General features: G+C 41.8%; 2 protein-coding genes across 5 annotated transcripts in view; both read left to right on the top strand.

Annotated features, from left to right (window-relative positions):
• Positions 1-1145: 1145 nt before the first annotated feature.
• Positions 1146-9136, top strand: LOC121624199 (tubby-related protein 1-like). Of its 2 annotated transcripts, none has more exons than XM_041961841.1 (11): positions 1146-1197; positions 1276-1401; positions 4196-4321; positions 4468-4602; positions 4677-4759; positions 4890-5054; positions 5248-5360; positions 5453-5561; positions 5656-5754; positions 6457-6628; positions 8042-9136. In XM_041961841.1, exons 3-11 carry the CDS (start codon positions 4276-4278, stop codon positions 8173-8175), a joined length of 1056 nt encoding a protein of 351 aa, XP_041817775.1. In that variant the 5' UTR covers positions 1146-1197; positions 1276-1401; positions 4196-4275; the 3' UTR covers positions 8176-9136. The 2 variants fall into 2 exon arrangements, with proteins under 2 accessions (XP_041817775.1, XP_041817783.1); XM_041961849.1 differs by having other exon boundaries at positions 1189-1209.
• Positions 9137-11955: 2819 nt separating this feature from the next.
• tead3b (TEA domain family member 3 b) overlaps positions 11956-26847 on the top strand; it is a 31475-nt gene continuing 16583 nt past the window's right edge. For 2 of the 3 annotated variants that reach the window (XM_041948621.1, XM_041948609.1), the window contains exons 1-3: positions 11957-12122; positions 12456-12598; positions 26020-26274. In XM_041948621.1, coding sequence (XP_041804555.1) covers positions 26268-26274 — 7 coding nt within the window. In that variant the 5' untranslated portion in view covers positions 11957-12122; positions 12456-12598; positions 26020-26267. Of the gene's footprint in view, positions 12123-12455; positions 12599-26019; positions 26275-26847 lie in introns of all 3 variants that reach the window. The other variant, XM_041948614.1, reaches the window with a different exon arrangement.

Genomic DNA, 26847 nt, shown 5'->3' with positions numbered 1-26847 from the left:
ACAGAACAACAGATAAGAAAGAGTCACTACATTCATGCTCAACTGACTTTCACACACTTTCCTTTGCATTTCCTGACTCTGCTGACGTCGTCCTCAGTGGCTCGCTCATTTCTCTCTATCGTAAAAAGGATTGACTCGCTGCTTTGCGTCCTCTGATATGTGTGATGTAAAGTGGGATTTTCTGCGATTGTGGCGTATTTATTTTAAGTTTCTTACTCGGTGCTCAGGAGGAGGCCTGAGCAAGTTACATAAAACAGTTACAAGACGTGCTTTTTGTGTGTGTTACAAAACTGTCTTATCAAACTACTAATAGATTCTTCAGTTCGAGAAAATGCAGATTTATAGTACCATCGTTGTTACATCAGGCCCTGCTGCCTCATTCACTTCCTGCACCTAAACTGTGAATACAGGCTGATGTCAGCAACTTAACACACAGCTTTGCCAGACGCTGAACACATTTATTGCTGTATTCACTGTTACACTGTTATGATTATCTGACTTCACTGATGTGAGCATATTCTTTATGTAATTTATTGTGACGCACTTAACATCTTCTATCTTGAACTAGAACAACAACGTGAATAGCTGTGAAGGGACTAACAATACAGTTCTTCTCAACCATTTTTCCCTTTCTGCCCCTTGCTTCACATCTGACTTTGTAATGGTGAGTTATTGTTACTGATGTAGATCTTTAAATCCTGCCCTTTTTAGTAAGTATTGCAAGAGTATTTCTTTAATTTAAAAAGTCTAGTTTAGTTTGTCCAGTGTTGATCTGATCTGACCTCTGATCTGTTTTCACTATTTAAAGAAAATCTGTAGAAGCCAAAAAAGAAGAAAGAGGAGGCAAATGGCACAACGGAAGCCAAGCTGAATGGAAAAGAGGCCAAACCCAAAAAAACAAAGACCAAGAAAACTGAAGATGTATCGGAAGACGAGAGTCCTGCCATCCAAAGTGAGGAACTCTCAAGAGACCGTGATGTTTTAAGCTTTTCCTGCGGAGAAAGCACAGGACAAATGTGATAGTGTGACGCTTTTACTGTGATCGAATCACGCTGGTTATGCCTCTATTTCCTTATCACATTATAGATGGAAAGAAGGTGAAGAAAAAGAAACCAGAAAAAGATAAAGAAGAGCCAGAAAAGGAAAAAGAAAAAGAGCCAAAGAAGAAAACCAAAAGTGCTCCAAAAAAGAAGAAAGGTACTTAATTAGGTAATTAAATTCCATACAAATAAACTCAAAGCAAACAACACTGTCATAATTATTCCATCTCTGCAGATTCAGGCACAGATGATGATGATGACGATGATGAAGACACCCCCAAAAAGAAGACAAAGAAAAAGACAACAAAGGACAGCTCTCCATCCGCAAGTTCTGCCAAAGAGAAGAAATCTAAATCTAAAGGTATGGCATGAACAGTGCGATCTAAACCACAGTTATAAGAGCAGACTAATGTTGTTAAGAGGATTAGATGATTTTATTGTGTAATGGTGAGGGAGTGGAAACACTGACTTGGTAGCAGAGGCAACAAAACACAACAAATCAAGTGAGTGGCTTGCCTTTAAGTAATCAGCTCGTGGAAAAAGTGTAATTAAAATGAGTGCAGCGTTCAAATCCCGACAATTTTCTTCTTAATTCTACTTAAAATTTACCGTTAAAAGAAGCGTTTGGCCAGATCGGTCTGTAGCATTTTGTAGTGCTTTTGCTTTGCAGGAGATCTGGAGAAAATGATGTCAGACGCTTTTCCAAACTGTCGAACGCATTCTCAGTTTGTAACCGTCATTAGAAAACACTGATTAGCCAACTAGCTGGCTAAGTTATAACCCCAGTGAGAATAGCTGAAGGCTCACGAACCTTGAGCAATGTCGGCTGGTCCAGACTGAAATATCTCTTGCTTAGATTGATTTAAAATTTAGTACCGACATTCATGGCCCTCAGAGGATGAATTTTAAAGATTTCAGTGATCTTTTGACCTTTTCTGTAGCGCCACCCTGAGTTTATGCTTGTGGTTTTGAGTGATATGTCATTTATTGGGTGGATTGTCATGAAATGAGGTTCGTGTTCCCCTCAGGGTGAATTATGATGACTTTGGTGATGCCCTGACTTTTCATCGAGCAGCAGCATCAGGTCAAAATGTTTATTTGTCCAATAATATATGACCAAATACCTGCAAAACTAATGACATTCTCATCAGCCTCAGTTGCACTTTCTGGTAAATGCAAGTATTCAGCATGCTAACGTGCTTAACTAAGGTGGTTAGCATTTCACTCAAAGCACCTCTGTGTCTAAGTATAACCTCACAGAAGTGCTAGCACGGCTGGAGTAACCCTCATCCTGAAATATTCATCTAGTGAACAAAAATATGCTCGCTCTAATGTCAATTATGACATGTCAATTATGAAATTAGTTCTAGGTCACTAGTTACTCCTTTGGAACAAAAGGCAAACCTGTCTTTTACAGCATGGGGAGGGACAACTTCAGATCTAGCTCTTTCTGCAGCTCATTTTTCTTTGACTTGAGCTAAAATTGAGTGTTAGTGCAGAGATTGAATTTGAAATTGAGCTATTTAACACTTGAATGCTGAATTACTGTATGATATAGCCCAGAGGGTGGCTGTGTTTTCCTATTGATTTGGTTGGATCATCTCCAGAGCTTTTGCCTCTGAGCTTAACTTCACCTTCCTCCACCTCAGATCAGCCGTCAGTCATTTCAGGGATGCCTGCTCGAACTTGTGTTTGTGGCTCGCTGCTCCTCCTGTAAAGAACAGAAAATCCAGACGCTCTGTTCATGGTAACCGTGGAAGTGGATTTTATGATATATCAGCAGTCTACTTTATGGTCGCTATGGCAATATGTATTTATGACAACTTCTGCTTCATGTTTGTGAATTCATAATTATTTTGATTTCATTGTGTATTTTATGTGTGGAATAGTAAATTATACAGTAAGATGTTCAAAAAGGATTTTCATTTTCTCCACATCTACAAAAATTTGTAAAAAATTGTGATGAACCAGCAGAGGAGTCACCCCCGACCCTACAGTTCCCCTCAGCTCTGCGGAGCTTTTTTAGCATCTTTCAGCTCATTGTTTTGGTTTTACAGATTACAGCTCTCACCACTGTCATAGCAACGTTTTGGGCTGCGGCAGACAGATGTTTTTAGCGCCCAACAGCAGACAGACAAATTTAGAAACCAGTTATTGCAGAAACTTTTTATTTCTCTGCAGGTATTTATCCTTTGCAGTCCTCATATGTATTTATATATATTTATTTTGGCCTTTCACTGTCATATATATCAAAGTATGTTAAATCTTTAGTCACACTCATTAACATTTAGACAACCAGTCGAAGCCATTTTCACCTGTGACTTGACACATTTTGAGGAACATGTGGGGAATGTCAATGCTAAAGTGCTTGTCTACGCAGATTTTTAACCACATGCTTTCAATTCTTCAAGAATTCATTAAAGCCAAAACTGTACAGGGAACGCAAATAACTTTGAGCACTAATCACTCAACAAGTCGAGATGGGACAGCATGTTGGGACTGATTCCTCATTGTGGAAGAGGTTTCAAGAGCGAGCGACAGAATTGTGAATGTAATCGAGGTTTTGAGGACACAAGACTTGTGCCACCAGATTTGAGCGAGGAATTTGGCATCCTTTTCCTAGATATTTTCCAAGCTATGCACTCTTGGTTACGGCGGTTTGCTTCCCTTGCATGTCAACTGTGACTGAGTGCAGAGCAAATATCTGCAAGCAATGTCAGTCTACTGCCCAGTGTGCTTCATCTGCTTTGCTCTAAAAGACGTACAAGATATGACCCGAACACAAACCGAGCAGCCAGATATTGGTGGGTCCTGGTGAAACCTGACTCTCTCGCAGGTTCTCAAGTGTTTGGAAACTGATGAAACAGCTGCAAGAAACAGCAAGAGTAAATTTCAAACTGAAGACACATAAAATCCGGATTGCATGCTCAAGATTTATTCTGCTCTTCCAAATCTGCCCCGGTCTCTGATTGATGACAGTTTGGATTTGTTTTGCACTTCTGTCCACCGTCTAAGACATGAGAATGAAATGTGCATTATTTGCCTTTGAAATAAAGGTTAAATTCCTTAGTGTGCGCTCACAGGATTCTCCAGTTTGCTATCACACCCAAGGATAGATAACATTTTTTACATTTTGCTTGTTCCCCATTTCTCAGAGGACAAAGATTCTGATGGGAAAGAAAAAAAGTCCAAGTCAAAGGAGAAGGACAAGGACAAGAAGAAAGAACCAGCTTCAATGTTCCAGATAAGCGGAGAAAAGGACTCAAAAAGCAAGAAGAAAGGTGACGACATCTTGATAGGAAATGAGACCTGACACCTTAGCTGACTTTACAGCACAGCATGCAGGTTGATGCAAGACAATAAACACTGATATTAATAGAGATTAAAAAATTAAATCTAAAAGTTTTACACCTGTTCCCCCGAGCAGCTGCCAAATCAGACAGCGATGACAGTGAAGAGGAGACAAAGTCAAGCAAATCAAAGAAGAAATCCACCGCCAGCTCAGCATCCATGTTCCAAACATCAGGAGACAAGGACAAAGACAAGAAGACAAAGAAGAAAGGCAGGTTTACCAGCAACGTTGTCCTCATTCTGACTCACCGAGAAGTGTCTGACCGTTTTCGTTGCGTGTTTCAGGAAAGGCAGAAGAGAGTGATGATTCTGAGTCAGAGAAAGAAGAAAAATCAAAGAAGAAGAAAGGCAAAGGGAAGAAGAAAAAGGTATCTCAAATCTCACAATTCACACATAAATAGCAAAGACCTTAAATGAAACGTTACACAGGCAACATTTAATTTCAGTGTGAGAGATTACACGTTCTTGGGTTTAATCAAAATGACCTTTTGATTAAAGGAGAGATCGCCATCACCTGAGATTGAGTTTGACGACTTGGAGAAGTTCGTGATGGAGCCGGCTCCCCAGGGCGTGACCATCAAATGCAGAGTGACTCGAGACCAGAGGGGGATGGATAAGAGCCTCTATCCTCTGTATTACCTGCACCTCGACAACGAGAAAAAGGTCACATGTCATTGTGTAAATGAGGAGTCCTCATGTGTCAGCAGGCAGCCTAAAACAAGCACAGTGTTAAAACAAGAAATAGAAACTCTGTCAGTCGCTCCATTAATTAAATGAGTTCATTTAGTTCTATGTGTGTACATTAGCTCTCTCTCTCTTGTTTAAAATTCAACAGCTTGTCTTCTTTTTTTTGTAGACGTTCCTGTTGGCCGGCAGGAAGCGGAAGAAAAGCGCGACTTCAAATTACCTCATCTCCATTGACGCCACCGATTTATCGAGAGGTGGAGAGAATTTTGTTGGAAAGCTGAGGTGAAAGTCATTCATTCATTCATTTACTCAAAAGCAGTATACAAAATGTATTCTCTTATTCTGAGTCTTTCATTTTTAAATATGTTGTCTAGGTCCAATTTAATGGGGACCAAGTTCACCGTATTTGACAATGCTCTGAATCCAGACCGAGCTCTTCCAGACATGTCTAATGCACGGCAGGAGCTAGCAGGCATCATCTATGTAAGTCATTAGACAGCTCATCAGAAGTGATCTACACCGCATTTCATGAATACTGTTCATATACAGGCCTGATCTTACCACTTTCTGGCACCAGGAAACAAATGTCTTAGGGATGAAAGGGCCCAGAAGGATGACGGTTGTCATTCCAGGGATGAGCAAGGACAACGAGCGAGTTGCTCTCCGACCACGAAGCGTAAGATGAATGGATTTATTTGGATATATATACTGTATATACTTTATTTTCAAGGCTTTGAGTAGAGCACAAAGGTTTGGTTTTTTTGTCCGTACGACACGCACAGTTAATCAGAAAATGAAATTCCAAGTCTCGCTGTATAGCAGCCCAAGAGAAAAATAAAATGCCGTAAAATGAGAAAGAAAGAAAAGTAGAATATAATATGTTATGTCTGTCATAGTCTCCAACAGGATTTTAAAAAGAGAAGAAACATCTGATCTTCATCTGTCCATTATGCACACAGTTCCTGTGTTTAGTAAGATGCTTAGCAGTACAGCACTGTTATTGTCGGCCATGTCCTGTGTTATTAAATAATCAGGTCATCCAAAGCACAAAAAAAACGTGTTTGCATTCATCCATCTTTTTAGATGATTTTCAAACATCCCTTTTCAGCTGAGAAAGTGTAATTTAATGACTGTGATTTTTAAGCCGGCATCTCCAGCCGTGCGACTTTTTTGTGACTTGTAGATTCATGTGTGTGAAACCGTCAGATGGCTAATCAGCTCAATCAGTCATCCCAGAATCCCCGACTACGCACAGTGTCAACAAATTACATCCATACTGCTCGCAGCTTGATTCATGGCATGCTGCCTCTTTGTTATGAGAGCAACACAAGGCCAACTTGCAAAACCGTATGACTCTTTCCTGGCCAATCCTTCGCAGGAATGCGACGGCTTGTTGATAAGACACCAGAACAGAAGGATGGAAAATATTATCGAGCTCCACAACAAGACGCCCGTGTGGAACGAAGAAACGGCATCTCATGTGCTCAACTTCAACGGCAGGGTCACCCAGGCCTCCATCAAGAACTTCCAGATCGTCCACAGCAAAGACTGTGAGTGCTGTCACCTGCGGCTTCTGTGTATGAATGAAGACGAGCACTTCTGTTTGTTCACAGCATTTTACTAACAGGACACAGAAATGCACAAAAATCTTGTAAAACAGTCTTCTATGATATGCAAATTTACCCTTACCTTAGTTTAAGAAAAAAAAGCAATGTTCCCGTGTGAAACTGCTGTCCTCGAGAGCTCCAGAACAACTGCCTTCTGTATGAAGTTTGAGCAGCTACATGTCTGTTTTGTCACAGCTGAGCTTTACTCTCGTCGACTGGATTTTAAGATGTACGGCATTTATTCCGCCGAGGCCAAATGCCTTATCTCTCAAAGTTAGCGAAAGTGAAAAATAATTTGTGGATCTGCTCCAAAGTGTAATGGGTTCTTCTTTTACCCACGCTACACCCTTCCACCACCAAGTCTCATGGAAATCAGGCCAGTGATTTTACGAACAAACCAATAAACTGGACTGAAAAACATCCTCCCTGACGGACAGATGCACCATCTCTTTAGTTATGTCTGAAATGCGTCAAATATCTAAAGACCATTTCTCAAGGCACTCATTCATAAAAACATGTCCTAGTTTTATCAATGTCTGCATCAAGCTTAGAGTTTAAACAAATTGATTTCTATTACATTATAGGTATCATGCCAATAGGTTTTTATTTAAATGCAGACCCGCCTGAGTTTAATAGCAGATGACAGAAAACACTGTATGACAAGATTTGAAAAACAAACAAACAAATCAGAAATAGAAGTTTTTGTTTGGGTTATGGTTATTTAACAACATTTATGTTAAAAGAGCCTCAATATTAAAGCACAAGTGACAGTAACATCACGTCTGTGTGCTGGTAAATAATAGCAGAAGTTTGGTCTTTGGAAGGATTATCATGAGATTTTGTGCAGAATCCTGCTTCCGACTGTGGCGATCACCTGACTTCTCCTCTAGCGCCACCATGAGGTTGGCATTTTTGGCTGTCAGTGAAATATCCTGACATCTGTTTAACGGATTATCATGTTCGCATCGGGATGAACTGCAATCACTCTGATCCTGTGGCTTTTCACGCAGCGCCATCATCAGGTGGACATTTCAGTTTGTACAGTATTTTGGGTTACAACTAAACATCTGCAAAACTAACAATATTCCCATCAGCCTCCGCTGTACTTTATGTTTCGTGCTAATTATGTTAGCATGCTAGCATGCTTATTAACCGTGTGCTAAACATTAGACCTGCTAAACACCAGAATGTTAGCATTGTCAGTTTGAGCCAGCAAACATTCGCATTTAGCTCTCAAACTTTCATTTCTGTTAACTTTCACTTGGCATTTCATTTCTTTATATTATCTTGTTATATCATAAAAAAAGTTCATTATTTATATATCTACCTATTTTAACAATTCCTTGCCTTTTTCAGTGGACTACATCGTGATGCAGTTTGGCCGAATAGCTGATGACATCTTCACGCTGGACTTCAACTACCCGATGTGCGCCGTGCAGGCGTTTGCCATCGCGCTCTCCAGCTTTGATGGCAAAATCGCGTGTGAATAACAGAAGCATGCTCGTTTGTCCACCCACGCTGAAACCAGTAACACACCTACACACACATCAGAGCAAATCACGTCTTTGGACTCGCCCTCAACACTTCCTGTGATGGACGCCGATAACAAACGATGGTTCCCTGAATGTGACAATACCCGCTGCTGCGCTGCCGCCTTTATGGGCATGTGATTCACTCCGGGAGTAAAACAACTGGCCTCATGTTATCATCTGATCTTGCACGGCATGGCACAGGAGAGTATTTAAGTGAAAACGTCTGAATGTCTGTCAAAGGACTCCATTGACTGGAGGGTTGTGGATTTTTTGAGGGGGGTGATGGTGCACCTCGATGATGAAGGTGTTTTAAGATCACCTACACTGTTTAAAGTTGTTAACCTGTGTTATGTTTTGGATCCGTTCGTGCTGTATCGCTCAAATATGTCATTAATGTCTTGTGTCAGATATGACTGTGAAATGCAAACACACCAAAATTAAGTGAACAAGCAGAGTTACACTGTCAGATATTACCAGTCTAAATAAACACACACCAAATCACTGATAGCTTTTACAGAATACGGCTAAAAAATAGCAATTCAGTCTCATAACAGCTGACTGTCCATAGTTTAGTGGCACCTAAATTCCAGGTGTCAGGCGTTGTTAGAGTAATAGAAAGTGTAATATTTTGGACTAGCAGTGTCTTCAGTGTTCAAACATGTCATGTTTTGACAGAATATTCAGATTAAGTTTGATTTCCCTGCCCGTCTTAGATGACTGGGTCTGATTTGAGCTCCTGTAGGTTTTTCTATCATGTGCTGTTTGGTTCTCACATTTTGTGAAATTCATTTATTTTTCTGAACACTGCCTTTGTTGCATTTCTAGGCTTATTGTATTAATGTTATTTCATAAAGCATGTGAATTCATTCGCTTGCAGTCAACAGTTATTGTGCAAATACAACTCATTTAATCTGTGACCCTAAATGCTTAATTACAATCGTATAATAGAAATTAATGGATTTTGGGCATCATGTAGCCAAGCGGTTAAGGCGCGTGTTATATAACGACTTCCCCAGCCAGGCCAATAAAGACAAAAAAATAAGCTTAAAGAATGTAAAAAAAACTCCTTAAAGTAAGTCTTTAAAGCCGTATTATGTTGTCATGTGTTTTAAGTATCCTCTTCTATGAGCTGGCAGATAATCAGACAGATTCCTTCTTGTTACAAGCTTTGAGAGACACCCACACTGTTCTGCAGTAGCTGCCCGACATGTCGAGAGGAGCTTCATTCAGGATGAAAAACCTGTTTGAGCCGAGGGCCTTGAGAGTCAGTGAGAGGTGTGTATTCTGCCTGAACCTGCTCAGGCAGTTGTCCAAACTCGCAGGTTAAATGAAGCCTGAAGCCGGCGGCTCCTCTGGACAGATGCTGCAAGGTGAGTTCCTCTTCTCCCATTGTCTGTTTCTGTTACGTGAGTTCCGCCTAAACAACTGGCCAAGTTCACTGTTGTCGTTCTTAAACCCTAATACAATGAAAGCATCTACAAGTGAGTCATTGTCACACCAACTGCACATGCAGCTTTTGTGTCTCAGTGGTAGATAAATATATACTGTTAAAGTGTTGCAACCACGCTGTTGACCAACAGAAGGAGCTGTTGCTGGAGGGAAAGGTGCTCAAGGTCTAAATTTACATTGTTAAATAAATCACTTTGCTCTGAGAGAAGGAGGAAAAAGGAAGCATTATAGCCACTGTTATACCTTTTGAATTGTTCAGTGAAAAAAAAAATAGTTTATTCACATCCAGAGTGATAACAGCATTCTGATCAAAGCAGTCTGATTGGCTGATCTTTCTAATTTATCACATTTGTTTTTTTAATCTGGGCTGATAAATACCTAACTGCTGTAATTAGAACATGGAGGCTATACAGATACCACAGCAAATCAGACTGCATATGTCATACTTAGTTTTACGGCCTTACAGTCAGCAGTAAACCCTGTAAGCGGTCTTACAGGTCTCACAGTTATGAAATATTTCAGTGCTGGGAAACTTGTTCAAAGGCTTTACTGAAGGCCAATTGACAGTGCTCTAAAAGAGAAATATCCCATTACAAGTGAAAGGCAGTGAAATCTTTTCTTGAGCACTTAAGGCGTCACCTTTGTGCCTGGTAGTCCCTTTCAGCCTGCTCGATTATTAAAGCATTTACGCGGCCTTAATGATGCTCCTGGGTGTGACCTCTCCATTGCTGTTGATTTTGACCTGCAGCCACTTTTATAAAAAATCCTCTATGTTGTCAGTAAAGTCTGAATCTAACATCTAATGAGCATCTACACCCCAAATAACCCCTTAAGTGACTGGTCTTGACCCTTTAAGGTACATTTAAGTAGCTCTAAGGCTTGAGAAATCCTCTTATTCCACACTGCAGTATCACACTGATATTCTTTATCAGCCTGTTCCAGCTCTTTATTGAAGCTACTGTATGTGATAATTACAGTGAAACCCACGACTGTTTGTGTCTTTGGTTTGACTCTTTTCAGTGCTGCACTATTCTGTCAAATGCAAATATTCTAGATGGCTCCGATCCCGAGACTCAGACTTTAATTACCATTTAATTGTAGTTTTTGAATCACTGAGCAGATCTGAGATGTGGGTGGCAATTTAGAGGCTTTGAACAAGGCTCGATGTCTTGAGCATCATTTCATCAGGGATCGAATATACTTTAACCAAGTACGTTTACTCAAGTGCTGTACTTAGGTACACTTTTAAGGTAGTCGTACTCCCATTTTATGCCACTTTGTACTTCACATTTCAGAAGTAAATATTGTACTTTTTACACCACGTACATACAAAACATATGAACAGCTTATAAAATATTAAAAGTGCTGTTATGCATTAAACAAACCAGCAAAAAGTAAAGGCGAGATAAGGTCAGATTTTATTGATCCTGCGCAGGGGAAATTTACTTGTTACAACAGCAAGAATAAAAAGAGATGTAGAAAAAAAAGAACAAACAGACCATAAAAGAGATAAAGTAAATAAAGTCATCTACAAATGCTATAAACATTATACACGAAAGAGTATAAAACATATTGCTTTGGGAAGAATGGCTCAGCTTTTGAATGAAATGGGATTTTGAATGAACATGAATAACAAAGTGTCTTTGGGCTGTTGCAAAGTAAAAATATATACACGCAGAGAAAAAAAATACAGAATATTGCATGAGATAAGTTGCACAAGTTGTAAAGCAGCTTAAACTAGCTTCACCTTGAGCAACTACATAATTAAAATACAGGTATGATATACATTTTATATATTTTTTTGTTTTATATAATCACAAACATTTTATATGCAGGCCTTTAATAAAATAAAACTTGTTTGTAATGAAGAGTCATCTCTGTACTTTCACTTCAGTGCAATCTGAATGCAGGACTTTTACTTGTAATAATAGTACACTACAGTATAACTACTAATTTTAAATGAAGGATCTGAGTGCTTCCTCCATCATTGCGTTCATGCACGTTGTCCCAACGCAGCCTGACATATTGTGGACGTTTGGAAACTATGATCTTCTAACGTTTGGCTGCGCAGCGCGATGCACGCTCACGACAAATGTCCCGGGGAGGTCGCGGTGTGACGGCCCGTCCGGAGCCCGGTTCCAGGGCAGGAAGCTGCAGCCTGCAGTCTGCGGGGCTGCGCAGGGGGCGGAGCCTGCAGCGCAGTCACTGCCCCCCAAGCTTGTTGATTGACGCGCACCAGTGGCTCCTCCTTGGAAGTCTTTTCCTTCCCTCCCCCTTCGTTTTCCAGTGTAGTGCGTTGATTTCATACCAAAGTCATACTTAACATTCCACTTATACTGTCAAACCTCTGAGAAATATTACGGAAAAAAAACAAGGCGCCAAATTACAACAAACTAACTAATCCGACCCTCCGCGCTCATTGAGGAGAAGAAAGTGACCGCCAGAATAAAAAAAAGGTAAGTTGTGCACTGATGTTCCCTCTTTCTGTTTAGAGCCTTTTTCTGGGGAGGTTTTTCATGCCGCTTGTCTCGGTGAAGTTTTCAGATCATTGTCATTTTTTACATTTTTCCGTGGAGCTCCTCGCGTTGGGAGGGAAGAAAACATTTGCAGATTGATAGTCTATTGTGTTTGACTTTGCCAGTGTGCAGGGATATCTTTGACAGGCTCTGTACAATCATATTTCCACCGGTAGACCGCTCATTGACACACACTATTGCAAAGAAAAAGAAAAGAAAAGAAAGAAGAGAGCGGAGAAGTGGGCCAATATGTTTGTTCTCTGTCCCGCACAGTTCGTACCTGGATCCGACACTTCCAGCCTCGTTCCCCAGGAGCGATCCTGCACTTATACCAACAGGCTCAGAGAGAGAGACAAACAAAAACGCTTTGGAGGAATACACAAGTTCAGTCTGGTTTGGACCTCTGCATCACAAAGGTAAGAGCACTGCTCCGTTTGTCAGCACGGTCAGAGGAAGAGGAGCACTGCTGCTCCTTCACCGCTGGACGTGATTTTAAAGAAAAACACTCAAAAACAAACAACAACAACAACAACAACAAAAACCCTCTTTGCTTATTTACACAGAAATAATAAGAGAGAATAAAATAATCTGCTCGAGCGAAGATTGAGCAACAAGTGTTTTCTCTTTAGTCTCGTTTTAAGATTTCACTTTAAAACATGGGACAGAAATGTCTATTCTCACTACATTTTGATTTAATTTAAGAATATCCTAATTTTGGTTGTTTTGGGGTTTTCTTTCTCAAGAAACCTTGTTTATGAACACACAACATGCACACAGAGGTGGACAACAATATTTAGTGTAAGTTGATATATATACAAACAGATGGTAAATCTACCAGTCTGGAGCTACAGCTCTGCATACCAGAAATGATTTCTGTTGCATCGCTGCTGTTATGCCAGTAGGTTTTATTCAGAAATACCTAAAACCCCTGAGTGAAAAAATCAAAACGTTTGTCAATTTAGTAGAAATTCAGGCCGCCACATAAACAGAGTTCATGTAAGGACTGGGCTTTCGTGAGTGCTCTTCAAGAATTATGGCACAAAACGTGATGTTGTTTGTACTGTTCAGCAGAATCTTTTTTTCTGAATTTCTAAGAAGTTTTGTTTTGTGTGTAATTTTGTCACATTTTCCTGCAATTCTTTAAAAAGTCAACAGATGGATATTTAAATTATCACCATCCACTGATCTGATTTAAAACAGTTACAAACCGTCTTTCTTTTCCCTCTTTCTTTCGTGCCAACACGCAGGGCATGTGATGATACTGTGCAAAGTCCTGCTAAGTACATAATTCACAGGTGAGGATTTGAGATGCATGGATATGTATGCGGGCTAATTGTATAATTACATGCAGGCCACCTCAGGCGACACCTGCTCGCCCGTCTGTGTGGTTAATTCAGGCTCGGGCAAACTTTTTCATTTTTCTTTCTATGCTTTGACAGAGCCGAACTTTTTAACTGATTAGAAACGTAAAGATGTCATGTTAGCGCCTCCTTCATGCTAAATTTGTACAGTCATATGAGCTGCAGAGTTAAATCACTGTCAGTCAACAACAGGTTTGACTAAACAGCAGAATGCAGTGTGTCAGGTTGGTCGCAGTGAGCAGAATAACCTGTTAACGTTTCTGTCTGACTGTTGTCTGTCTCTCACTATCTGTTTTCACTGCAGCAACACTCCCCAAACTCTTAGAATGTAATATTTCAGTTTGCATTTTATAGATTTTTTAATATTTTCATCAACTTTGTGGGGGAACAAAACTCCACAACTGGGCACCAGGTTTTTTTTTTATGGCTCAGCCTTTAATCCACATGGCTGTGAATTTAAATACGACGGGCTCTTTGAAGTCAGCCAGTGTCTGCTCGAGCCACGATCTTTTGATGCAACGCCGATACAGAGGATGATCAGATAACGCTCGGCAAGTTTTCTCTCCCTGTCGGTCGTGTTGGGTCACGGTTGAGCGTCTAAGTCGACGGTTTGAGCCCTTCTTAAGAGCTTCTTTCTAGTAACATGTGGAAATGATGTTCTGAAATGAAACGACCAGCCAGTACAACCCAACTGTGTGTCCTTGGTAAATGAGACACGCCAAGATGCCTAATAATAGAGTTTGATGCTGATGGGTAAATCTGGAAAGGATTAAGCATTCTGCTGCTCTGACAGATTCCCCTTCATTGTTTTATGCAGCACGAATGCATCAGGCCTCCCAATGTACAATGTGGTCTTTTTTTTCCCCCCTTCGACACACTTTATGTTTCTCAGCCGTTGTGCATTTAGCATGTACGCTGTGTGCTTGTGTGAGTGAAATACGAGGGGAAAGTTTTACAACTTAACCCATGTCGTGGAGGTCAATTACATCGCTTGGGGTGATATCCTCAAGTGGCCGTTTTCTCTCGTTTTTCTCCCCATCTGTGTTCCTTCGGGCCGTTTATCGGAGGGAAGAGTTAATGAGCATGTGTTGTCTTTATTAGGGGTTAAAAACGCTATAATTCTCTGATGTTTTTGATTTTTAAAACGCATTTTTAATCAGACACTGCAGAGACACTGTACAGCCCGATTCCAAAAAAAGTAGGGACGCTGTGTAGAACAAACAGAATGTGTTAACTTGCGAATCATTTTTTGACATATACTCAACTGAAAACAGCACAAAGACAATATATTTAATGTTTTGACCTCATCAGCTTCACTTTTCTAAATATCTGCTTATTCTGATTTTGATGCAGCAACACATTTCAGACAAGTTGTGACAGGAGCAACAAAAGACTGGGAAAGTTGTGGAACTTTCCAAAAACACCTGTTTGGATCATTCCACAGGTAAACAGGTTGATTGGTAACAGGTGATAGCATCATGATTGGGTATGAGAGGAGCATCCTGGAAAGGCTCAGTCGCTCACAAGTGAGGACGGAGCGAGGTTCACCACTTTGTGAGCACATGATTGTATAAACGAGATTAATACAGGGGCTCAGGAACACTTTGTAAAAGCATTGTCTGTAAACACAGCTCATTTGTAAATGCTTGCATTCTGTTTATATTTGCGTTTTACACAGCGTCCCAACTTTTTTGGAATTGGGGTTGTCGGTATTTCAAACCACTTACGGCTGATTCCAGGGCTGCCGTGCATCCTGTCTTTGCTCTGCCGAGTATTTACTCGGGTGCAGGTCTGCTGACCGTTTGTCAGCAGCAGCTTCGCCCATTTGTGTTAAAGCCACAGAAGAACGGCTAATGAGCTTTTGCCCATTTGTGCAGACGTTGGTTGCTTTTTAGCACCATCCCCAGAAGCGCTTGTGTCCAAATGGTGGACACTTGCCCCTCTGTCAACCCAGATCTGAACAAATACCACTTATGTCTGCGTGGTGAGCACACAGAGGGCCTCAGAGAAAAGCCTGCAGCTCTCAGCAGAAGGACATTAATGACAATCTGGAGTACAATGTGCACTCTAACTGGCAGGATTTGGGTTAAAGAGTGCAGTTGTGTTGATGAAGAGCATATTGTGCTTTGAGCTACTTATTACAGTGATACAACAAAAGAAATAAATGCAAAAATAAAATCGTTGCTGCTCTACCACCAACCAAAAAGCATCAAATATGTCTGTAAACATATACCTGTTGCTTCACCCTCAAAATCTCCAGTAAGACAATTCATCAACATTGTATTCACGTTAATGCACTGCACATGTTTACATATCCTCCAAACCATGAGGTTTTAACAGATAAGCTTCCTGGCCTCCTATTCGGACCGCTCAGGGGAGGAGCCGGGGAGTGGCCTAGAACAGTATAGCCTTTGTGTCAGTTGTCCCCAAGTTGCTAAACGTTTTAGTTGTTCTTTCTCTGGCGACCAGCAGTTAGGAGTGATGTTCCACATAATATGCACTCTAAAGAGGAAGAGCTCATAAAAAATGTCCGTGGGGGTATGTGTGCCAGTGTTTGTGGCTTCTGCAGCCTCCGTTATAGATACCATGGGGCTCACTCTCGCACTGGGCCCGTCTGGTGTTTCAGAGACGTGTGTGTGAGGCCTGTGTGTCGCACTGTGGAGCTCCAGTGACCCAGGGGCACTCATGTGAAACCCCTTTAATCCCCGTGCTCAGAGTGTTTTGGGTTGGGGGATGAATCTCCTTCTACAGCCCAGAGTTATTCGCTTTGGTTGCTCCTAATATAAAACAACACAGGTGTCCAACTGATTTTTTTTTTGGGGGGGGTCAGCTTTTTAGGAGTATATGTACGCACAGTACATTAAATGTGCAGCAAGTTTTGTCCCTGGTTCATTTTTTTTTTTCTGTCTAATCATAGTTGTTCCTTGTGAAAATCCCCTCTATATGCCCCCGATCAAAGCAATGGCTGATTTTAATGCTTGTTCCACAATTTATATGGTTAAATGAGTTATTGGCTGGTGCATTCTGCTGCAAAGTTATGCATGTCTTAAAGGTTTCACAGATTATGGCTTCAAACCGCTCCCCTCACCACAAAATGACCAATTCAGGCTAGAATGGCTTCTCCGCTGCGTTCCCTGGAAAATTTCCGATTAAAATGCTGATTCAGGCTGTTAAAAAAAAAGGAAAAAAAAGCTCTCTGGCGCACTCGCCCCGTTTTGTGTCAGTCTTTCCCTCTTCGACTGGATTTAGGCTTAATTCTCTGAAAGTGTTACAATTCAAGGTAGACCACATGGCCAGCAGTGTTAAAATACAACAATGAATGAATAGGCCCTTATGTTCATGCTCTGGCTCGGCGTGTGATACTCATTTATCTCCCCGAGTCTCTCAGTGACTCATTTAGGAAACCAGTAACCTCTTCTTACCTCGGAGTTCCTCCTCTCCATGTGATTTGTTTACGAGAACACGACAAATAAGAATCGGTTGTGGTGAGTTTTATGGTGCAAATGTCTGAAAAATGTATGTCGGAGCCTTCTGACTCGGATCTTTTTCACACATTTTCATCCAAGCTTGCACGACGTTACCACGAACATTACTGTCTTTCTTGGGCGCGCAGCTGGTGTCAAACTGCAAATGTTTGACTTGACAAGGGCTTCGTGAGGTGTGTGTGTGTGTGTGTGTGTGCGTGTGTGTGTGTGTGTGTTTGTCTCAACTTTTCCCTCTGCCTCTTGCCGTGTGAGCTGTTGGCCGTCCAGCCCTCCTCTCACTCTCGGCTCTGATTGTTTCCTGAGCGCCGTGCCAGATAGGAAGTAGGAGGAAGTTATTGGAGGAGCTGGAGAGAATTTATTAGGGCCAAACACAGACGCAGGAGGGAGAGGGGCGGGCGGTGACTCTGATTTTTTAGAGATGGGGCTCGTGCTTTCATGAGTCTGAGGAAGGCAGCGATGTCGGCGGCAAACTTTGAGCAGATGGGCCAGCTCATCGCCTTCAATTTATTTCCTGAATTAAGCGGCAGTAATATGGCATTTGCTGTAAATACATTTGTTTCTGTGTGTCAGGGGGAATAAGGCAGCGTTTCCAGCTCTGGTCAGAGAGCAGCTCTCCTGGCCTGGAACCTAAAATGTTTTCTTTATCTGTAATCTGACCTCAGAGAGCAGCTGCTCCTTCTGCCACCAAGTCCTGTTGTTTCCCCTGTCAAGTGTGTGTTTGTGTGGCTGTCGGTGCGTGTGTGAGGCGGGGGTCTCACCGGGACATCTGTGAGCACCCCTCAACCTTAACTAGACGTGTGGTTTTCATGTGGGGGAGTTTCAGGCTGCGGATTTGTTGCTGTGTATAAAAGTTAAGTTCGGTGGAGGTGCGTTTAACTCTCAGCTAAGCAGGGGGGCTTTCGGCCGCCAGCAGGGGTCTGTTCTTTGCCAACGAGTGTCCCAACTTTTGCAGCAACTTAACAAAGGCTGCATTTTTAAAGGCAGGAACAAATCCTGTAGTGTATCAGTTAACAAACAGATGGAGGTATACGCAGTACAGTATGCCAGTGGACGATGACGGAGAGACATGCAAACACAACAGGCTCGATAGCGCTACAGTGGAAGACACAGATTTGAAGGAAATCTGTTAACAATCTGCTCTGGGACATGAGTCAGTAGAATTGAGTCATGGTAAGGGTAAGGGTGTACAGACTCACGGACATGACAGGGAGGCTGATTGTCACGAAGTGTTTGTGTGTGAGATGACCGAAAATCAATGTTTACCATCATAACAAGAAATAATAGAAGAGGCCAGTCATAGAAATGTCTTTTTACGGCCCCGATTCCAAAAGAGCGTGACGCTAACGTAAATTAAAAACAGAACGTGATCATTTACAAAGTGTTCCTGAGCCCATGCAGTAACATCCTTTATCCAATCGTGTGTTCACAAAGTGGTGAACCTCGCTCCATCCTCGCTTGTGAACGACTGAGCCTTTCCAGGATGCTCCTTTCACACCCAATCATGATGCTATCACCTGTGACCAATCAACCTGTTTGCCTGTGGAATGATCCAATGTTCAAATTATGTTCTACACAGCATCATTTTTGGAAAATGGGTTGTATAATTTGTATCCTACTTGCTTATCTTAAAGCTGCTGTAATCAGAAGTGTTATATTTGAATGACTGTGTAAAGTAAGAGGACTCACATGAAGCAGTTTGCCTCGACTTTTCAGCTTTTTGGTGTCTCTCAGCTCCTTGTTTTGGTTCTTGACTTGCAGCTTAATCGTTTTGGTTCAGTCTGAACGATCTCATCGGCGTAGTTTTTAGCAAAAACCTTTGATAAACCCACTGTACCCTCCCTGCCTGACACCAAACACCAGAAAGACAAAGTTAGCACAAGCTGGTGAACACAGTGGCTCACTTAGCAGTTGGTGGAGACCAAAATAGAGCTTACAGGAGAGGGAGCGCTGGACTTACATTCATCAGGAACATGATTTCAAATGAACGCTAACGTCTAAATGTGACTGGCCATGGAGAAGGTGCACGAAGATGCAGGCTTCTTTAGTTGTTGTCATGTGATGCTCCTGCACTGTCCCACAATGCAAAAAGCACCAGAGGTTTTCTGCACAGACTTCTCTGTCTGAACTGACCCGAGAAAATGCACATATTTGTCTGTGGTGTCGGCTTTTGGTATTTACAGCATTTTTAACGAGTAACATCAAAAAGTTCATGTTTTTCTGCATGGAGCTCAGGCTGTCTTGACATCATTAAAATGAAATTTCCTCCGACTGTTGTTGTGTGTACGAGGAGGAGCCAGTTTCTGTTGAAACTCAGTTGCTTTGAGAAACCACAGTTGGAGTTAGGAAACACTGGAGCTGCACAATGAAATGAATAATGTGACTGTGAAATTAACAGCAGAAGCATAAAACTTTGAACTTACAAGTCACTTACTGTACACATGCCCTGCCTGACTGTGTTGTTTTGTACTAGAACTACTGTCCTCGCTCAACGGGCTCGCATGGCTCTCACGGTGGGATGTTTCGTATCAGAATACATACGATCCATCCAGTTTGGTCTGAAACATCGTAGGTTCGACGAATGTTCCTTTCCCACCGGTGGACTGGAGAAGAGATGTTGCCATCAGGCCATAAAAATCAGAGACATGACAGACAAATTTTGAGTCAAGGTCTCGTCTTTGAATTCCACTGAGTAAGTAGAAACCCATCTGGTTGGTCCATCTGATGATCTCATGTTCAGTGGAAGATAAAATTGAGCAATAAAAACTGGCAATGTAAAAAAAAAAATGTTAGCTCTGCTTTCTCTGAGCGTCAAAACCCAAACATCATGCCGTCCACATGTTATTACCGAAGCACACAGGCTCTGTTTGTTTTCCGTCCTGTAGGTGTTTGTAAGGGATTTCCTTCACTCTGTGGCACACCTAAACAAATGCCTGCGATGGAATCCTTTTCCAGATTTAGGCCGTACAGACAGCTTTCCTCCATGTGACCCAGCAGCCTGAGAGTGACTCAGTAGAATTACTGGAATTCATCGGACATTTCACCGCACACAATCCTGTCTAGAAAGAAAAGAGGAAACTCAGTGCCGTGCCAATAAACTCTAGTTGGTTCATAGATGGAGTCGGAGCAGAGATAAGCCGATCGCTGAAAACAAACTGCAATGTGATCTCTGTGCTGAGGGCTGGGAAAGTGGGAAGAGGGATTCTGGTGCATGAATGGCGCAGTTTGAATGAGAGGCGCATAGCTTTGCAGCGTTTTTCCTGCTGCATGTTGGATTTCTGCAGTGCTGTTCTCAGAGTCCCGTGGCCTGACTCCCAGAGAGTGGGAGGGGTGGTGTGTCCCTGATTTCTGTGTTAAGTATGAGAGCAGCGTGTCATTCAATCAAGATCCTACAATAAAACCTCCCACCTGCCAGCCGCCTGAAGGAGTGTCACACGCAGGTTTGTGCTCGCGACGAGGGCTGCAGCTAATAATCATTATCCTTTAATCTGAAAATTATTTTCTCGCTACTTTGGATCTGTAAAACATCAGAAAATAGTGAAAAGGTCCAATCAGAATTTTTTAAAGGTTGTGGCATCTGATCTCCTTTGTCGTTTGATCGCCAGCCCGAAACTTACAGATATGAAGTTTATTATCACATAAGACAGAAAGAAGCAGCAAATCCTCACAACAGAGAAGCTGGAACTGGAGACCCTTTTTGCTTGAAAATTTACTGAAACGATGAAAATATAATAGTTGAATAGTTGTAGATTTTCTGTTGTTTGATTAATCTAACGTTTGTATTCCCAGCTATCGGTCTCTGTATTTATGTGTTGTATGTGTTTATAGGTGTAGCTCCGTCTATCTGCGGTTTATTTTGTTGTGTGACTCATTACTATGTTGTGGAGTTTCTCATCCAGAATTGGCTCAAAGGGACATTACAGCGTGTTTGCAACAGCTGTTCTAATATAATCAATATGTTAATTGCGACAGCTTCTCTTCTCAAATGACCCGGCGGCAGTAAATCACGCCGGAGGAGCGAATCCCAAAGGTCTTCATCTTGAACTTTTATTGGAACTCTGTACGATTGTCAGACTAGCTGTTGCGTTTGAGTCCATAAAACTGTCCTTCTAACTTTATTTACCGCTCACTTTTATCGTGAAGTCATGACTATTGTCCTGACTTTAAATCCTGTGACTCCAATAGAGGATGTATTGAAAAATGGCTCCACTGACAATGCCCTGCCTCTAGTCTGAGCTCTGAGCGTCACAAAGCGGGACCGTGTTCACTGCTGATGTTGCATTCCAGCTGGAACAATCCCACTGTTTTCCAGACCCCAAAGTGGACGCCTAAATTGGACAACACCCCCCCCCCCCCCCCACCAACACACACACACACACACACACACACACACACACCAGTGCCCCCACTCCTCCCCCCCACAAACACACCCCCTCTCCCCCTCTGCTCTCCAACCAACCAACCCACCCTCCACCCACTCCTCCCATACACGCATCCCCTGGTCTCCTGTCCTTATTTGGGTAGAGACGTTCTGAGCGCTGGGTGGAGGGGGGGCAGAGGAGGGAGGGAGGGCGTTGGGTTGACACAAGGGAGGCAGGAGGAGAAACAGTGAGCACTCGCAGCCCTTTCTTAATAAGGACATGTCTGGAATTCAGGCCCCTCTCTTGGTGAAGAGCCTCTCTTTTCGCGGCACCTCACTTGAACACGCTCTCGTGAGCGCTCGGAGCTCCATCGAGGTCGTCAGATCCCCATGTTGCACCGAACGCCTTTGCTGTTCTTCACAGCTCGCCGTGCGGAGGAGGTTTGCATTGTTTTCTCAGCTATAATTGGAGATAAACAATAGAGCGGCCGTCCCTCCCTCGCTGCCTCCCTCCCTCCCTCACTGTGCCACCAGGCTTTGATTATTGCCCTGGCTACACTGAAGCTGTTGCCCCACAGCACCTGTGCGTTCGCTAATGAAATACTCTGGGCTCCCTGAAAGGCTTTTTCACACCAGACCACACAAACAGTATCTGCTGTACTTGAGGCTGAGACAGAAATGTGTATTTAGGAGTCACACTTGTGTTAATGTTAATGGCTCCTTGTGCCTGTTGATGTTTCCATTTTTAAATTGTACCAACACTCAGGCCGCTGACAGCAAGACAATGAAAGAAGGCAAATCATTATGATTAATGTCATGACAGGCAGCTACTTAAACTTAAACAATGTACATGTGAGCCTTCTGCTTTGTTTTAATCTGCTTTTTTTATTTGGTTGAATCCCATTCAGGGCTGCAACTACTGATTTTCACTGGTTCGTAAAAAATGCCAATCACAGTTCTCCTGAGTTGAATGTGACATATTTAAACTTAAGCCGCATTGATTAGTCAATACATTGATTCTTCATACACATAAAATGAATTGGCAATTAGCAGCTATTTTGGTAATTTAATAATTTTAGTCTTTTTCAAGCAGAGATGGTAATTATTTGCTGGTATGATGCTTTTCTTTGTTGTGCATGATTGTAAACTGGATATCTTTGGGTTTTGGACTGTTGGTTGTATAAAAGAAGGCGTTTGGAGACTCATCTTGGGTTGTTTGGAACATTTCTTGAACAACAAGGTGAATCAAGAGAATTGTTGGCAGACTAGTCGATAATGAAAGTAATCGTTAGTTACAGCCCTAATTTAAACTATTTTTTAGTCCAACAGTCCAAAACACAAAGATATTTAGATCATTGAAACGTTTTTCTTGCAGAAATGACAATAAACCGGACTAATCAGCAAATCAGCTAGCTGTTGCAGCTCCAAGTCCATTTACTTACATATCCACATTTCCTTGTGCTTTTTGTTACGGTCTTTGTGTCATTTATTTACGAATTGGCAGGTCAGAACATGATTAAACTACGTCTAACTCAAGTCGTATAAAGTAAGCAGCCATTGGGAGCGATCCAGCCGTGTGATCTGTGAGGACTGGGATGGATCACTTGAGCTGCTGATGAGTGCTCCGTTTCAGTGTTGAGTTTTAACACCGTGACCCTGTTGCAAAGGGTCCGCCACAACCGATCCCCTCTCAGCTAAAATTAGCAGCTTGACTTGTGGATATTTGTCAAACTCTCGTTTGGGTTCAGTGACGTCTGTGAATTTCATGTTGTAAGTTGCGCGTGGTGAAACATCACTGCAGAACTGTGTAGCTGGTCTGCTCGCCTTTGATCTTTTCTAATTCCCATTAAATGATGATGGGAAGAGAAAGGAAGCATCACTAATCCTCCACCTCTGCTTTTCCACCAGTTTGTGGTTCTTGAATGATTTGGTGTAACTGCAGCGATTACAGTATAAAGTGTGAATCTTTCCCAAGACTGAGAGGACAACAGAGAAGGAGAGGCTGAGGGAGCATTTAGAGATAAGATAAGATTAGATAAGATCAACTTTATTAATTCCCAGCTCGGGAAATTTGATGTTACAGGCAGCATCAATAGAAAAAAATTATATATATATATAATGTAAAGGGATTTAGCTGTTTTTTCACATTATAAATGAGACTTTTGTTACTTTATCTCTTATTTTGAATGCATCCAGATTAAATGAAACAACTTGTTGGCTGGCTTCACAGCTGTGGTGTAATTAATACCATGAAGAATCACCCAGATTTGCTGTGGCCTTGAGGACAAGAGCTTTACTGTTTTGCATTGACATTTTCATATTCTCAATATTGTTTTTCCAAATAATGTTACAAGAGCAAATCGCATTGCAAGACTGAAGCTTAATTTCTGGGTTGACTTTTATGTTTCAGGAATCGTACTGTTAATATGTGAGTTTAATATAAACCTCATAGAAGAATATCATAGAAAAATGTATATAAGCTTATAATAGAAAGCAACCGAAAACAGATAATGTGCCATGCTCTTTTAAAACTCCATCATGCAAACTCTAAGTGTTAATTTAGAGTCACTGGGCTTTTCAGGAACCCACATTTTGACACGCTCTCTATTTATCCATTATGCTTTATTTTTGTTAGCATCTGCAGAAACGCTAAACCAGAAACACAAGCATCCTGGGAGGATCATGGTTACCTCATAGACTTCCATTTCAGAGACAATACAATGCTGAAAAGGCAGCTTGAAAAATACTTAAGATCTTTGCTTGCAGTCAGCCATAAGCCAACCACACTGGGACACAGTTCCCAGACCACAAGAATTCTTTGAGGCCAGTGCTGATTAGTGAGGTCTTTAAACTTCGTTTTATGGAATATCTTGAATTCATTTGGCCATTTCAGAGAAATAAAATATAGGAAATTATAGTAATAATTACCGTTAACATTGTTTATTCATGCAAATTTAATGACTGCAATAAAGAAAAGGATGACTAAAAGCCAAAGCTGTGACCTATAGATGAATGGCATTCCTTATTCTGAAGTGTCTCTCATTATGCTTTACATCAGGGCTGCCCAAAGCGGGGTTCACGGGCCAAAGTTGGCCCATCGGATGTTTCTTGCAAAAAAAAAAAGATTCAAAAACATTATGCTATAAATAGCTCTTTATGCTGTTTTCTTTTTTGTGAGGTAAAAATGCTTTTAAATATGAGGGATTACTATTTATTAATTATCTTTCATATTCTGGGTATGGTTGGCAGCGACACTTTATACAGGAAGTCAATCAATTAAGACAATTTCAGCAGAGATTAGGTTCACACAGTATGGAAGCCGGTAGTTAGGTTGTAGACATAATTTCATTGAATTTCTCCTGTATTTTATTGATCCAGTGGGCATCCTGCTTAAATTTGTTTGTGCATATCAGCAGTGTTGCATCATGGATTTAAGATAAGGAAACAAAGTCAGAAAGTTCAGCCTGTTCAGATGCAGGCAGAGCAGCAGTGGACGTCCTCTGAGAACACGGTTCGGCGGTTTATGAAACTTGCTCATCCGGCGCAAACGCCGAAAGGGTTTTTCAGGCTTCCTCATACCAGGCTGATTTCCTCCAGTCATGAATGTCACAAAAGTGATATGTTGGTGAGACAAATGGCGGCTTGCAGCTATACAGTGCGACACATGTAATGAAAGAGTACGTTTTGAATGTTTGACATGGGAAACTTTCTTTGTAGCTCCGCAGTCACTTGTCGTGGATTTGTCTGGCAGATGGCATCACATGACCTGCAGCTCCGAATGTGGTCACTGCACCAAATTTAGTCCTACAAAGCTGCACATGTTGTGGTTTTAGCAGAGAAGTGTCTCTATTAGAAGACATGTTGAATTATGGCTGATTACAGCACACTTACTTTGTGGTGATTGTTTTCCCGTCAGATTAAAAAATGTGTGAATTTAAGGATAAATCTGGTGATTTCCCAAATGTTGTTATTGTCAACAAAGCACACGATTAGACCCAAACCAACAATCCTGAAGTACGCCTCTCAGTGCCTTCTTACTTTCTTACCCCATCTTTGGCACCCAAACCCATTAATTCTTGCTGAAGATATAAATCCTTAAAAAGGATCACAAACTTATAGTTTCATTTTAAATAAGACAAAGTAATTTCCTCAAACACTTTTTGGCAAATGTAAGGGGTAAACAGCACATTTGTTCGGGACTATTTCCAGCTGCGGATTTATACAGATTTGATGCGCTTTTGAGTGTTAACATCACCAGGATAGTGTGTGTTAGACTGACTCGAAAAAATGTATTAATAACTCCAGTGCCCATGCCCATAATTACGGTAAACAGTGTGGCTCACTGATGTGTTTACAATGATTTTAAACGATAATGGAGCTCTGTGGCACAGAGGAATAAGCTATATCAGGACTTGGCTGCACAGACACTACTTGTCCAATCTTTGCTGATTTGGTCATATTGATAATAAAGAAATTATCACCTTGCACCCTTGCAGCCTGAGTAAAGAAGGCTGACCCATGTGTGTTTCCGTTTACACTGTTTGTGTTTCATGTGTAATTCTGATGATTCACATTTGCTCAGTTCACATCAGTGTACAATAAAAAACTAAGAATCTTGTATTTTTATTCCACAGATCTCCTACAGATCCCTTGATATCGGGGCTCGGGGTCGGGCCCAGGGGGAGCCGCCACCATTGCGTCCAACGAGTGGAGCGCCAACGGTAGCCCAGACGATGGGCTGGACGGGGACAACGAGGACAAGACCCTGGACGGGGACGCCGAGGGCGTGTGGAGCCCGGATATCGAGCAGAGCTTCCAGGAGGCCCTCGCCATCTACCCTCCCTGTGGCAGGAGGAAAATCATACTGTCAGATGAGGGAAAGATGTATGGTGAGTACGCTGGATAACAGCCAGAGCAACAAAAGAACAACAATTACATGGAAATCAGCTCCAGAATGAATGCGCAAAAATGAGAAAACCATCCATTCCAGAGAGATTTGTGGCTAAAAGACAGCAAACATCCACCATCGTGCCCTGAAATGAATTGAGAAAAATACTTTTTTTTTCTTCCTCTGGTGCTCATGTCACAGCTTTGACATGGAGGTGAATGTTTTCTTTCCACTCAGAGCTCTCTCTAACAAGTCTGTGCCTGTTGTGCTGTGACCCAGGGGCAGGTTCTTCCAGTCGCACCAGCACTCTCAGATCTGGTTATTGCTGTCTTGAGAGCATCTCCTCTCCCCTTGATTTACACCTGTCATTTTCTTCAGAGTCTTCACAGTCTATTTTTATACCCACTGTTTTATGGCCTCTCCTCTTCCTCACCACACTTTCAGTCACAAAACCTGCTCTTTGTTTTTTACCGCTGAACGTCATGCGTCTCCCCGCACCGGTATCGCTGGGGGGAGCTTCGCCTGCAGGTGACTGGCTGGAGCTGGTTTCTGGAGAAGTGTTTCGTTTGATGCC

The sequence above is a fragment of the Chelmon rostratus genome, chromosome 2, assembly GCF_017976325.1.
Source record: "Chelmon rostratus isolate fCheRos1 chromosome 2, fCheRos1.pri, whole genome shotgun sequence".
Taxonomy (NCBI): Eukaryota; Metazoa; Chordata; class Actinopteri; order Chaetodontiformes; family Chaetodontidae; genus Chelmon; species Chelmon rostratus.
This window is presented reverse-complemented; position numbering and strand designations above follow the sequence as displayed.